The sequence below is a fragment of the Hyperoodon ampullatus genome (genome assembly GCF_949752795.1).
Source record: "Hyperoodon ampullatus genome assembly, chromosome: 5".
Classification (NCBI taxonomy): domain Eukaryota; kingdom Metazoa; phylum Chordata; class Mammalia; order Artiodactyla; family Ziphiidae; genus Hyperoodon; species Hyperoodon ampullatus.
In genome coordinates this window covers 27,978,975-27,993,542 of record NC_136918.1, presented here as the reverse complement: position 1 = coordinate 27,993,542, position 14,568 = coordinate 27,978,975, and the positions used below count along the sequence as shown (strand labels likewise).

General features: G+C 38.2%; 1 protein-coding gene across 1 annotated transcript in view; it reads left to right on the top strand.

The window, feature by feature from the left end:
• Window positions 1-812: 812 nt before the first annotated feature.
• Window positions 813-14,568, top strand: part of KCNH8 (potassium voltage-gated channel subfamily H member 8) — a gene marked incomplete at both ends in the record, with an annotated part of 340,973 nt that continues 327,217 nt past the window's right edge. Inside the window, one exon of the mRNA XM_079705106.1 lies at window positions 813-888. Coding sequence (XP_079561232.1) covers window positions 813-888 — 76 coding nt within the window. The remainder of the gene's footprint in view (window positions 889-14,568) is intronic.

Genomic DNA, 14,568 nt, shown 5'->3' with positions numbered 1-14,568 from the left:
CGGTTGAAAGACCCGGGGGACTGGGGAGGGGGCCTTGCAACTCACTCCAGGCTGCCTTGCTCGGGTTGCGGGCACTTCGCCGCGGCAGCTGCGCCGGAAGGGGGCCACCTCCCCCGGGGGCGCCTGGCTGCCTCAGCTCTCGCGGACACCGCAGGGGGACGTCCCCGCTCCCAAGTTCTGGGCGGCCGGGTACCTGCCCGACCTGTCTCCTCCCCTTCTCCAATACCACACCCACGGGACTCTGGTCTCCCCGGGAGAGGGACAGAGCGGGAACAAAGGGGTCTTTGTTCAGCGGCTCCCGGGGGGTGGGAGTCGTGATCGCTCGCGTTTCCCGGCGCCCCTGGGAGACGGACAGGCTCCGTGACTCCGAGCCTCGCCCAGCCTCGAGCGCCGCCTTCCGCGACCCCAGCGCCTGAGGTCAGGTTGCGGCGCCCCGGGCCACCGCGGGTTCTTCCCGGGCGAGCGGGCTGCGCGGCGGCGCCTGGCGGGCTCTGCCGCCCGCGGAGGGACGGTGGGGCTTCTCGGAGCTGGCGGAGGTGGAGGGGGCGGGAGAGGGAGCCTGCGCCCGGCTGAGCCTGGAGGTGCGGGGCGGGCTCCGCGAGCGATCTCGGGGCTGTTCCTGCCGGAGCCGTGGCGGCTGGAACCAGCTCCTTCGCTCCTTCCATCCTCCCCCTTCTCTCGAGCGGCCCCATCACCGCGTCGGGCCCCCCTCCCCTGCCGTCATCACGCTCCCCGTCTCCCTTCTTGGCACTTTCCTCTCGAACCATCCTCTGGACAAACTTTGATGGAGAATTTCACACCACGCTGGAAAAATGCCGGTTATGAAAGGATTACTGGCGCCCCAGAACACCTTCCTCGACACCATCGCCACCCGTTTTGACGGAACACGTAAGTCTTGCACTTCGATGAGTTGCATGGGTTTTTTTTTTTTTTTTTTGAATGATTTTTCTCCTATAAATTACTTTCGTTCCCACCCTCCTTTTTGCACCAGTGGATTTTGTTTCCTTATGTTCCTGCCGAGGTGTCTTTTGTGCGGAGAATTTTTTTCCTCTCATGGTTCGGTGTAGTATTAACACTTCGGTGTAGTTGGCCCCCTTGACTCTTAGGTTTGGAAAGTCTGGAAAAGAACCTGAAGAAAGACCGACACCCGTGTTCACTGTGGGACCCGTAGTTCCTCGGTTTTTATTAATTTTATGAAGTGAAAATGAAAATTGTCCATATTGGTGAATTGCCAGCCTGTCCTTATAGAGTTTCAAGGCTCCGTAAATTATAGGGAGAGTTTGGAATGTTCCTCGTCTATGGAGCTTCATTCTGTGATGTCTTTTGGATAGGCATGATCCCATCTGAGTTTAAGAAATGCAACTAGAATCAAGATTGCCAAGTGTAAGCTTCCCGTAGAATTCTAAACGTTGAGTTTGTCAGAATCCCGATTCCTGCTTCTCAGGTATTGAGAGGCAGCATACCTTTCAATCTGAAATTATACTAACACTCGAGGAGAGACTGTTGGAGAAGGAGAAGCCGGGCGTTATAAAGGTTGATCTGATCATAAGAGGAAGTTTCAACATAATTTTTTTGAGGGTGAATATTATTGGACGCTTAGCTTGTTTAAGCTTCTGTTTAAAAGCAAAGATATGGTGTGTGGATTCTTGGAGACTGTTGGGAAACGTTTGCAAGTTGTTCTCTTTCAGGACCACGGTCAGGTCCCCGCTCCTTCCCAGGCTTCTCAAACTCCCCTCTTCTTGACCAGTTGGTTTTCCCTGTAATGAGTGTACTTTCACCCCCAGCAAAAGCTATCAATTGGTTTCACTGTGAATATCCACACCTTCCTCCTAGATTATGTTGCTTCTGCTGCTTCTGCGTGCTATCTTTCCTTTTCTGCCTGTTACACAAGACTTGTAGAAACTCATTTGTTCTAAAGGCTAGTAGTGATTCAGGCATCATTGTTTTTTAGGATGATGGGATATTTCTTGGAGCTGATGTGAGAGAGCACATCTAACTCTATTTTCACTCCAGTCGTCTGGATACACAGTCTTACTACAGTGGGAAGTAAATCCTGGACTTTCGCGCTTCAGGAGTAGTTGGAAAAGTTTATATGAGGGAGAAATGAACTATTTATTGGATTTTATTCAATTTTAATTTTCAACCACCAGCCTACTCAGGGTAGTTGGTGTGAACATTCTTTCCAGTGTTTTCATCTTTATCTTTAGCCTTTCCTTCCCCTTTTATGTTCTAGATGTGTCAGACAGTATGAGTGAAGTGCAATGCTATTATTTATCTGTCTTCCTTAGATAATAATAGAAAAATATAATAAAATTTCAAACCCCTGCCAGTGACATCATACCCACCACTCAACCACTACACAAAATCACCACTGCTATCTTCATGCATGATTGTGGTTACTACTATTTATTACCTAGGAACTGATCAGTTTCTAGTGGATGTTTGTTTTTGAAGTTGCAAATTTAAACCCAAAAGACTTTCGATATTGATCACAAGTGCATGTATTGAAAATGAGCTAACTGGTAAATGGTAGTTGCTTATCTCATTGTCATTTAAAGTTGAATGGAACGCAGTGTGTTCCCAGCATAGCCCTGGGAATTACTGCAGGGATATATTTAAGTACCAGTTGCTAATGAGAGGGGCTTTGGATCATCTGTGTGAGGCGACCTCTGCCTCTTTCACTATAACATTTGATAGACAGAAGGCATGTAGAGAAAGAATGGTGTACTAGTGAATAGCTCTTTTTCTATTTTAACTACACATTAATGTGAATAAAATAGAAGGTTAGAAGTTTTAAATCGTTGTTTGGGAAGACCATCATCACATAACCAGCATTTAGAATATTAGTAAAACTAAAACTGTTGGAGATCATGCTTGGTCTGTTCTCCAAGGGTCTGTGGGATTCCTGGAGGGAGCCACTTTGTATGAAATTATTCTGAAAATCAGTGAAGCAAATTTCAAAGTAATGAGTGACATAAAGTTTTACTTTAGCAAAATTTTGTTGAGAACTTTTAAAGATACCCCTCATCCCAATAAACCCCACTCAAGGAAAGAGGACTGTATCCTCTTATTTGCTTTTCATTTGAATTGGAAGATGACTTGAATAACCTGAAACTTAAAAAAATACTTTAAGCAAATTTAAGCCACAAATTTTGCTAACATCATGGCATATCAGTTTGCCTGCTAAATATTTAGTTTATCTTTTTCTGTCTTTTATGTGTTGACACAATTTTATTAAGTATAATTACTATCCCTGAAACTCTTTTCCTATGATCATCCTTCTTTCTGTTTTTTTTTATAACATTTATTTTCTTGTGCAAGATAAAACCATTTGAAAGTTTTAAATTAGCAAAATTGCCACTCGCCCAAATAAAAATTATACTGGAGAGTGCATAATGTTATTATACTCAAAATGTAATGTGTTTACTTGGTACATTTTCTGCCTTGTTAGGTATATTTTATAGTCATGTTTCTTATTTTGTTTTATTTTGGACAATATCATTGAAAAAATAAGAAAGCAAACAATAACCCTAGCAAATCACCTTGCTAACTTAACCACCATGAAATATTATTATTATCTTTATTGATTTAATACTGTAATGGAAAATAATAAATCTTAAAACATCATGTAAAATTTCTCCCAGGAAAAATTAAATATATGACAAGAAAAGCCTATAACATAATCTTACTAATTTATCAGTTGAGTTATTATCATCACAGGGCAAGATAAAATAAGTTAATAATATATTTTATCACCTAGTGACACTTTATTATTGAACATAATAGGATACTTTTTCTTTTTAATATTTAAGAAGTGAACTGATGGTCAGGATTGAAAGTCAATAGTGGACCATTAATCGAAACTTTTTTCTCATATTCAATATAATTTTAAAAAAACTATTGGAAAATATAAATCTTTTCACATAAAACTACCCTGACATATATTTACTCTTGAAATATGTTCTCCTGATTTACGTTTAACTGAATGTAAATGAGACAGAAAAACTAAGAAGCTTGCAAATATTGAATATGTGTACCCCATTTAGGGGAAAAGAGTAACTCGAGTGAAATTCTTTGACTCATTGCATATAGCCATACTTCTCACTTGAAACACTTAAACACACACACACAATCTTAACATTATGACCTGCATATAGTTTATTTTTACATCGTTCTTTTTTTTTTACACGTTTAATATACTTAAAAAAATCCTTTCTGAAAAGGCTTTTGCTTTAAGTACATGAATATTAATCTGGACAAAGGGAAATGATAATAACAGAACACATAAGTACATATTTTAAAAAATAGTTTTTCAGTACAAATATTTGCCACAGGGTGCCATTTGAGAAAAACACATTTCTTTGAGGATATAAAACTTTCAAAGGGAAGTGTCCATTTTCCAACAAAATGGTGCGTTAGCCTACATTTTCCAGTCACATCAAAATTTGGCCAGAACAATTCTTTCTCTTTGGGGTTGGTGAGACAAGATCTAAGCTCTAAAGGAAGTTTGTAGCCCAGTAGACTCTATCAAGGAGATTCCACTCAAAGTATTCAGAAATAATGGTGGTTTAGACATTCATTTGTATTTGCATATGTTTTATGTACTCCTGTTCAAAATGGTCCAAGGAAATTTGTTAAATTGAAACGCTTCCTTTCCAGAGGAAACTCAATGGAGTTTCTTTTCCCCTTTATACTTTCATCAAGGTACATAGATCTCTTAACTTCAGAAGCATAGAGGGAAGGGTAATGTACCCAGTGCTGTAGGAAAGGGACACAGTAAGGAAGGGGACAGTGGGGACTTCCTAAGTCTTTGCTGGGTTGTAGTTAGAAGAATATCATCAGAGGTATTTAGCTAATAAAAAAGAATGAGCTTCATTATGTATGGGTCTGTCTGTAAAAGGCTGTTACATGAAAACATTCAAAGAAATACCTAGCACTCCATAGATATCGCCCCACAAATGGGAGTTCATAAAGACTCGTTTGTATTTTTTGCATGCCACGAGTAGTCTCTTATTCCCATTCTGTATGTTTAGAGAGACAGTTCCCACGTCAGTTTTCTATTTCCGGATACTGGATTACCACGCATTCAGTGGCTTATCATCTCACATTTTCCGTAGGCCAGACATCCAGGCAAAGACTAGCTGGGTCCTGTGCTCAGGGCTTCCGGAGACTACAAGGCTGAAACCAAGTTGTCAGCCGAGTCTCGAGGCCCCCTTCCAAGCTCTCATGGTTGCTGGCAGAATTTAGTTCCTTTTCTCAGCAACTGGAGGATTCCTTCCGCCTCCTGACACATGGCCTCTTCCCCAGGCCCTCTTACAACAGAACAGCTTACTTCTTCACAATTACTCAGCCATAAAAAGGAATGAAATAATGCCATTTGCAGCAACATGGGTGGACCTAGAGATGATCATACTAAGTGAAGTCAGTCAGACAGAGAAGGACAAATATAGTATGATATCGCTTATATGTGGAATCTGAAAAAAGGGTACAAATGAACTTCTGTACAAAACAGAAATAGACTCGCAGAGGTAGAAAACAAACTTACGGTGACTGGGGGAAAGCGGAGAGGTGGGATAAACTGAGAGATTGGGATTGACACACTACTATCTATAAAATAGGTAAGCAATAAGGACCTACTGTATACCACAGGGAATTCTACTCAATACCCTGTAATGGCCTGTATGGGAAAAGAATCTAAAAAAAGAGTTATACATATACATATGTATATGTATAACTGATTCACTTTGCTGTACACCTAAAACTAACACAACATTGTAAATCAACTATACTCCAATAAAAATTGAAAAAAAGATCAGCAGGAATGCCTGTCGCTTAGAAGCTCACCTTGGTCAGGCCTACCCAGAATAATCTCCCTTTTGACTCAAAGTTGGATCTTAATTACATCTGTAAAATCCTTTCTAAAATAATATGACCTGTCCAAACTCAAGGGAAAGGGACTAGATGGAGTGTCTACACAAGGGGTTAGGAATCTCGGGAGCCAGTTTAGAATTCGATCTGCTACCGGTGCTGTCCCATTGCTGTACTATTATACGAAGCCTAACGTTCTCACATCTGTTCTTCTGTGAAGCAGATTTATTGAGCATGCTCTATGTAATTCTGTACGCACATAAACTCTGCTGAGCTTGCATCGGCAGAGTTTGTGAATGTAAGGCCCAGCTCACTGGAGGGAGGGTTTTTCTTTATATTTGGTGATGGCATATGAGTCAACCTAGCCTAGCCGTGTTAGTCAGCTGTGTTAATCAGATTCTTCATTCTCTGATCTACAAGTAATGTGGGAGACATAGGGATATTTTCAGAATATTAATCCCAGTCTCTTGACAGGGTGCTTCTTCTTTCCAGATAAGGAAGGTTACATGGGGTCTGTTGGTCTGTGTACGGGTATCTTAATCTGCACTGGCGGGTGAACCAGTCCACAAATGTGGCATCTGCAAAGGACGCAAGACAGGTCCTTGTATTCTAAGGTGACTGAGCTGCTTCCACTTTATTTACCTTCTTAACCAGTTCTGTTACTGGGTTCGTATGTGGACTGTTTTGAAACAGTATGTTTTCCATCTTTTTCTTATGCTTCTAACCATGTTTCAGATTTTAAGAAACTCCCCATTATGCGCTCTTATATTGAGGTTGACTGAGTTAAATTAAATAACTTTCTTTATGTAAACTTTATTCCAAGTTTACTAAAAAAACAGAAAAAAAGAATGAACAAGAGAGGGAGAGGGAGGAGAGAATAGAGAAGAGGGATAAGGAAAGAGGAATTATTTATTTTCATTCTTTTGACTTTGGAGATGAATTCTTTATCTTACAAAGGACTTATTGCATGGGTTCTCAAAACTTCCCTGAAATGAACAAACTGTTTGATTTACAAAAATTTGGATTTAGGTATTTACCAGAAATGCATTTCTTTGGATGAGTGAGATATACAAATAAGAAGAAAAATTTTATTATGTAGTCTTTAAAAATACCAGATAATTTTGTTTTGACATCATCGTATAGAGGAAAATAGATAGCTAACATGTTAAGAATAGAAGTTATACCCACAATTTTTTCTAGTCTCTGGCATTTGGTGTTGCCTGTAGACCAGATCCAACACATATCTGGGAGGGCACAGGCTCTCTTAGGAAATCTTTACTTTATTCAATCAATCAAACATTTCTTCAATGCTATTTAATCCATGCTGACTATATACAAAGCCATTATGCTAGGATCTTTGGGAAAATCATGCTTGTCCTTCTCTCAAAGAGGTCAATAAAAGTATGAACAAATTACCATCACATAGGTTGGAAGGGGATGCGACTGTTCAGGGTGAAGGACTGTGTACATTTAGATGAGGGAGGAATGATTTCCTCTGGGGGGGAATGAGCTGGGGGGAGTCATATAGTAAATGACTTCTGGGTGGGAATGATTGGCTCATATATGATAAGGGCAAGAAACAGTATTCCATTTACTTGGTCAATTTGTGCAGCACTTGTTCTTGAGGCTGGAAAGGGGGGCGTTTAAGGAGGATACCAAGTATCTTAGAGGACATGAAGGGGGCAGTGTAGAGGCAACGGGACAATGGAAAGTCAATAAGGCCAGACGAGGAACATCTTTGAAGCCAGGGTGCTTTGTCATAATAAGCCATCGGAGGTGGTAGACCCATGTCTCGGTAAGAGAAATGTGTTGTCCTGTATGCCTGGTGTAAAAGCTCTCAACCTTCCCATGTTGTACAGGCTGATGCATGATACGGGAGAAATGTCAGTCTTGAAACTGAAGATATTTCTTCTTCTTTTTTTCTTTTTTTTAATTGAAGTATAGGTGGCATACAATATTATATGTTACAGGTGTACAATAGAGTGATTCACAAATTTTAAAGGTCATATTCCATTTATAGTTATTATAAAATATTGGCTATATTCCCCATGTTGTACAATATATCCTTGTAGCTTATTTTATACCTAAGAGTTGTACCTCTTAATCCCCGACTCCTGTATTGCCTCTTCCCCCTTTCCTCCTGAAGTGTTCATTCTTTCTAGCTAGAAATTACTTGCAGCTTTCACAAGAGTTTTTACCATTTTTTCAGCTTCTACCCATTAAGGTTTACAATACTTAGTGTCTGAATTTTAGCTTGGGTTCTCTGGACAAAGCTGAGAGTCCCTCAAGCTCATGGGCCTCAACTGGAAACAGCTACATTGGCTTGGTCTTGCCACTGAAAAAGCAAGATATTGTTGTACTGTGTGTGTGTGTATCTGGCCCCTATGTCTAGATGCTTTTAATTAACTATTTTCTTAAAACATTTATTTTATATTGGAATGCAGTTAATTAACAATGCTATTTAGTTTCAGGTGTACAGCAAAGTGATTCGGTTATACATGTAGAAGTATTACCTCTTGCAGTGTTTCCAGGTGTGCATACCAAATCACTAAGACACTTCTTACTATTTGTCCTAATAAAGGCTTTACACTTGAACAAGGGTCCCCTATTACGCAGCGGAATTGAGTGTTCTTCATTTGCTTATGGATGTCTGCTCTGCCCAGGAAGCTAACTTTCTCTTAGGAAAGGGAAAGATTGATTTCTGACCACAAGGTGAGTGCTGTTCTCCTCCAGGGCTGCTCACCCCTGTGTTGTACTGTAGAATGACGCCTGTGGAGAAGAAAAAGAATTGAGGGTGTGCTAGAATTCCATCCCTGTGAAGCCACTGGAGAAATGCCAACAGACAGAGGTACAGAACTGCAACATCTGCAGAGAAGTCCGTTCACCCAGGCCATACATATTTGCTGATACAGTCTAAACACTAAGTTTTTAAATCCATTTTGGTTTAGCAGAGCCTACAAACAAAAATGATGAGACTTCAACTTTACCTGTGTTATAGTTCATACTTAGCAACTGGAGTGATTGAAGAGTTTTCTCAGTAATTTAAACAGTCAAACATAGTTCTTGGCTTATAAATTCCCTGGAAGATAAATTTTGCTTTCCTTTTTAGCTGTTAATACAGCTATCCATCTCCCTCAAGCCCTTCAAAATTCACATGTCCCCAAATGAACTAATAATCTTTTCTAGCCCATGAAGCCTATTTATTCTCTGGCCCCATAATTGGCATCACCACCCACCCATTTCTTCAGGCTAGAAATCTGAGTCGGCCTCGACTGAGCATGCATCAGATTGGTTATCAGGTCTTTGAGATTTCACTTAGAAATGCCCTAATTTGGCTTCTCATCTCCCTCTTCCTTGCTTTTACTTTAGTTTGGATCCTGTTTCTTAGCGACACAATTGCAACCTTACTCTGTCGAGACTCCCGTGGCCATAAGCTCTTATCCGACCCGCTTGTGCCCCCTTCAGTCTGCATTGTCCCCAGAGTGATTTTCCTTAAAAGCACTATCATCATTTAATCATGTAACTGCCCACCGGTTCCCTGATACCTCTTGGAGGATGTCCAAAGCCCTTTGGATCATCTAACCCCAAGATGATTTGGCAGCATCTTTTCCAGCCACTGCCTCCTGAGGCTGCAGACATACTCACCCCAAACACCCCGCTTGCTCATCCTGGGCCTCTGCATGGCACCCATCCTGAAGGTCCCCTTCTGTCCAAACTCTTTCTGTGAGGCTCCAAGTAGAGCCAGGTGACATTTCCTCTCTGCTGCCATGTTACCTTGCCCATCCCATCCCTCCAGTCAGCTCCTCTGTGTGCTCTAATGATCTGCTTTCGGATTTCAACACTCAGCCATCAACTCCTTCAAATCTTCCTCACTTGGACTTATACTTGGAAGAAAGTGTCTGCTCAATAAATGTTTTTTTGATAGAAGAATTTCATATTTCTTAAAGGCCAGGTCTATATATTAATTGTCTTTATTTCCCTTCACTGGTAACTGGTACTTCTTTTATACAGTTCTATGTGGTTAAATTTAGTTTCGAGACATAATTCTAGACTGGCTTCTAGCCCCTCATTTTCACATGGTTGAAGTACTAATTTATTTTATAAAACTCTAATGATAATAGTGACTACCATTCAGGGCATGTCTGCCTGCATGATGTGTGCTGTGTGCTGTGCTGGTGCTTTATCTGTTCCTACACAACCCAACACAGCAAGAAGGCAGGCAGTCCCCTTTCTGTTCCAGATGACAGGACTCAAGCTCAGAACTTTTCTAATGTTATCACAGTAGCCTGTGATTTTTCTACTATAGCCTGTGATTTTGCTACTATATCACACTGCCTCTAAAATGTGGTTTTTTAATAGTAAGTATAAACAGACTGGGACAATCTGTGATATCATTTCTAGTTTCTAAATCTTGCAAAAAGGGATTTCTGCTTTAAAGATTTTAGCCCTTTCTAGTTCATATGCTGCTTTGTTTTTCTCTTTTGATATACTATGCTTTAAGTACTTGTCACTTAAGAATGTGTTTAGATTGGTATTTAAGACTCATATCTGGAACTACTAAGTGCACTCACTGTGAAAAGCAGTTTTGTTCATCAAAGAAAATCTACTGTCCATTTTTTTTTTAAATAAAGAAACCCATTTTCTTTGAGATTTTGGTGTTTAGAATTTGCTGACTTTAGAACTTCCTTGTGATAGTTTTGTTGTCAGGCTAATCTTTCCATAGAAGATATTCTAATTCTCATGGCTGTTATAGTGACATCATTTTGTATTTTTACCTTGTTAGTGTTTTACAGAGGGAATTCTTCTACCTATTTTGAGTCTGCTTTTATTGGGAGAAATATATTCTCCAGTGTCAGGCACTTTTAACAGCAGTCATTTACCTTTACAATGAACTTACAGTCAGAAATAAGGGTACCTAGCTCTCTAACTCTCAAATCTAATTTAAAGCTCTTTTCTTTTTTCATGTTTTTCTTTTTCTTTTCTTTTGGACAGATTTCCTTATTGTACCTGTGAGTCCAACCAGTTTCTTACTCTAGTTATTGAACTAGAGGGAACTGAGATCAGAGTGCTTTTCAGTCTTTCCATATGTTATTTGATTGTCTAGAAAAAATGATCCATGTAAGAAGTTCAGGTATTATCAAACTGTCAAGTACCCACTTTGACAGGAAGTAGCTTGTCCTTAAGTGTGATATTCTGGCTATTCCTCCAATGGAGAGAATCATGTAGAAGATTAAATGGGCATATTTTTTATCTCAATGCAGAAATAAATGTTTCTGTTGTGATTCCATTAATTGTGAAGGAGAATGAATGTCTTGAGACTGGAGCTTTTGTTTTGTATTGTAACTTTTGATTTGAATAAACGTTATAAAATTATTTGAAAGATAGTAATAATAGCTAATATTTGCCTAGCATTTCAGTGTATTCATTCTTTTTTTCCATCTCTTGAATTGCTTTTGAACTAATAGATAAAAAGTGGCTTCCTATTGTAATTTTTAACATACATTTACTTTACTGTAAGTGAAGTTGAGCATTATTTAATATATTTAAGCTCTATTTGAATTTCCTTTCCTGGACATTATTTGTTCATATTCATTGCCCTTTATTAATTAAATTGTTGGCATTCTCTTTTTGACATCTATGAGCTCTTTACAGAATAACAAAATGAATACTTTACTGGTGGTGTTAATGTATATGTTTTCTCCAATTTTGGTGGGATTTTTTCTTTTTATGTAAGTGAATTAATCAATTTTCCTCTTATGATTTCTGTGTTTTGTGTCATACTTAGAGAGGTATTTTCTATTCCGAAATTATTTAAAAAATACATCCTATGTGTTCTACCATAGTTTCATTTTGTATATTAATTTTTTCTCCTCTATTAGTAAGTTCTGTCATTTAATCTATTGAGTACAACGTAGGGATCAAATTTTTCCTTCCTAGATTCCTATCCAATTTTCTAACAATATTTTTCAATAATTAATCTTTTCTACACTGATTTGAAACATCTAGTTTATCATATTCCATATTTCTATATGTAATTATTTCTATATTTTGACTTGCTATCCTATTACATTCATCTATTTTTTTCTTTATGTGTAGTTCCACAGTTTTAATTATAGAAGTTTTATGACGTGCATCAAAAGTCTCATTCCATTCTATTTTTCCCCCCAGAATTTTACTTGGCTAATCATACTTATTTGGAAGTCCACAGGAACTTAAGAATCAGATTATATAGTGGGAAAAAAACCCCGATGATATTTTTAATGGAATCTCCTGGAGGAAAATGACATTTTTATAATGTTGAAAATTCATATCCAAAAATTTGCCACGTATTTCTTTCACATCTTTTTTGGGATTCTCAGTAAAGCTCTTGCACATTTCTGCTTTATTTGATTCCTAGTAATTTCATCTTTGTAACTGTTATGTAAAATGGATTCTTTTCTTCCACCGTTTAGTTTTTCTAATTCAGCCATGTTTATTTATTTGAAGGCTATTGATTCTTATATTTTATTGTTTTTCTAACCAGCCAGCTTGCTGAGTTTCTATTATTCTTTGTAATAATTTTGCAATTGTTTTTTTGAGGTTTTAAGGTAACAAATAATATTGCCATCGAATAATGAAAAGTTAGTTTTCTTGTTTCCAATTTTCACAAGTCTTACTTTTTGCCCCCTTAATTTTTTTTTTTTTTTTTTTTTTTGGCTGCATTGAATCTTTGTTACTGTGCGCAGGCTTTCTCTAGTTGCGGTGAGCGGGGGCTACTCTTGGTTGCAGTGCGCGGGCTTCTCATTGCGGTGGCTTCTCTTGTTGTGGACCACGGGCTCTAGGCACACGGGCTTCAGTAGCTGTGGCACATGGCTCAGTAGTTGTGGCTCGTGGGCTCTAGAGCGCAGGCTCAGTAGTTGTGGTGCACGGGCTCAGTTGCTCCGTGGCATGTGGGATCTTCCCGGACCAGGGCTCGAACCAGTGTCCCCTGCATTGGCAGGCGGATTCTTAACCACTGTGCCACCAGGGAAATCCCTGTCCCCTTAATTTTTTTTCTATTGTCTAGTTGTTTTGGCTAGTATTATAAATACTATAAAAATGGTGATGATAAAGAATATCCTTCTTGTTCCTGACTTTAACGGGAATTATTTTAGTGTTTTTCTAAACACTAGTTTGAGAAATAAATATTTTATTATTAAGATATTTTGTCATGTATTCCTATTTTATTAAGCAATTTTATCAACTCTTTTCATCATCTATTCAAATAATTCTATGTTTCTTGTTGAATTAATTAATTTGGTAGATTCTTTTGACAGATTTTATAATATAAACTATCTTTGCATTCTTTCATTAGAGGTTTCTTGGACGTGTTACTGGGTTTTACTTGTTAATGTTTTACTTAGTATTTCACTTAGAATTTTACTTGTTAATATTTTATTTAGAATTTTAGAATGTGTGTGTGTAATAGTCATTATTTTCTTTGTTTTGCATGTGTGTATTATTGGAACTTTGTTGGGGACCACAGATCCATATCTGTGCTACTTATAATGTAGAGTCATTGGGTTTAGAATTTGTGCCAAATTTTTCTTATTTTAATAAATTATCATTATTTATTACATTGGTGAGGTTTATAATGGTATAATTTACATGTAGTAAAATCACCCCTTATAAGTATATAATTCGATGAATTTTGCAAAATGTGTACAGTCATAAAACCACCACCACAATCAAGATTTGGAACAGTATCTCTCCCCCCTCTCCCCAAGGTCAGTACCCTCCCCCCCCTTCCAGTCCCTAGGACAACTAATCTGTTTTCCATCCCTGTGGTTTTGCCTTTTCTAGGTTGTAAGGTTAATCAAATCATACAGTATGTAGCATTTTTTGTGTGTGCGGGGGGGGTGGGGGGGTGGGGAAGGTGGAGGTGTCCTCCTTCTTTCACTTGTCATAATGCTTTTGCAATTAAGTAATTTTTTGCATGTGTCAGTAGTTCTATTTTATTGTTGAAAATTTTATTCAGTTTTGATTTGAGTCTTCTTATACATGTAGAAAAAAATGAAGCAACAGTAGTTAATGTATTGATTCAATAGTAGAAGAGCTTCATAACTATTAATACCGTCAGGGTTTTCTATGGAAAATCAGTTAATCTTAATAATACTTGAGTTTTTGCATCAAATTCATGGATATAAGTAAAGCTTTCCAAAGTTTGTTTTATAGAAGGTAAATCATATATTATTTTAAATGTTATTGTAAATTCAGTTAAATGGGTGATTAAAAATAAAGTTACTTGTTTTGTGATGAGAAGACAAATGTAGGTTTTGGTAGAGCACAGTGTCATAGTAAAGACAATGTTTATTAAATTAAACAATGTATGGAGAAGGAAGAAATGTGCTTGGACTTGGATGTAGTGAATGCATAGTACATTTTTCTGCCCCCAAAATGGTGCATTCTATCAATCACTATAGAGGCTGTAATGGTCAAAGTTACCAAATATGTTTATATATGAAGAATTAGTTACAGTAGTTACACTACATGATGTTTGTTAAATACAGAAAAAACATGTGGCATGGCAATACATGGTTTTTCTTTTTACTGTCGTCATCAATTTTAAAGTGTCTGAGCCTTTGAATGAATGCTTTGTAAACAATCTAAGTGTCTGACAGTTATTATTATTTTCTGAATGAACCTTTTATATTTTCTTTTCATTTTATTTGAAATCACTTG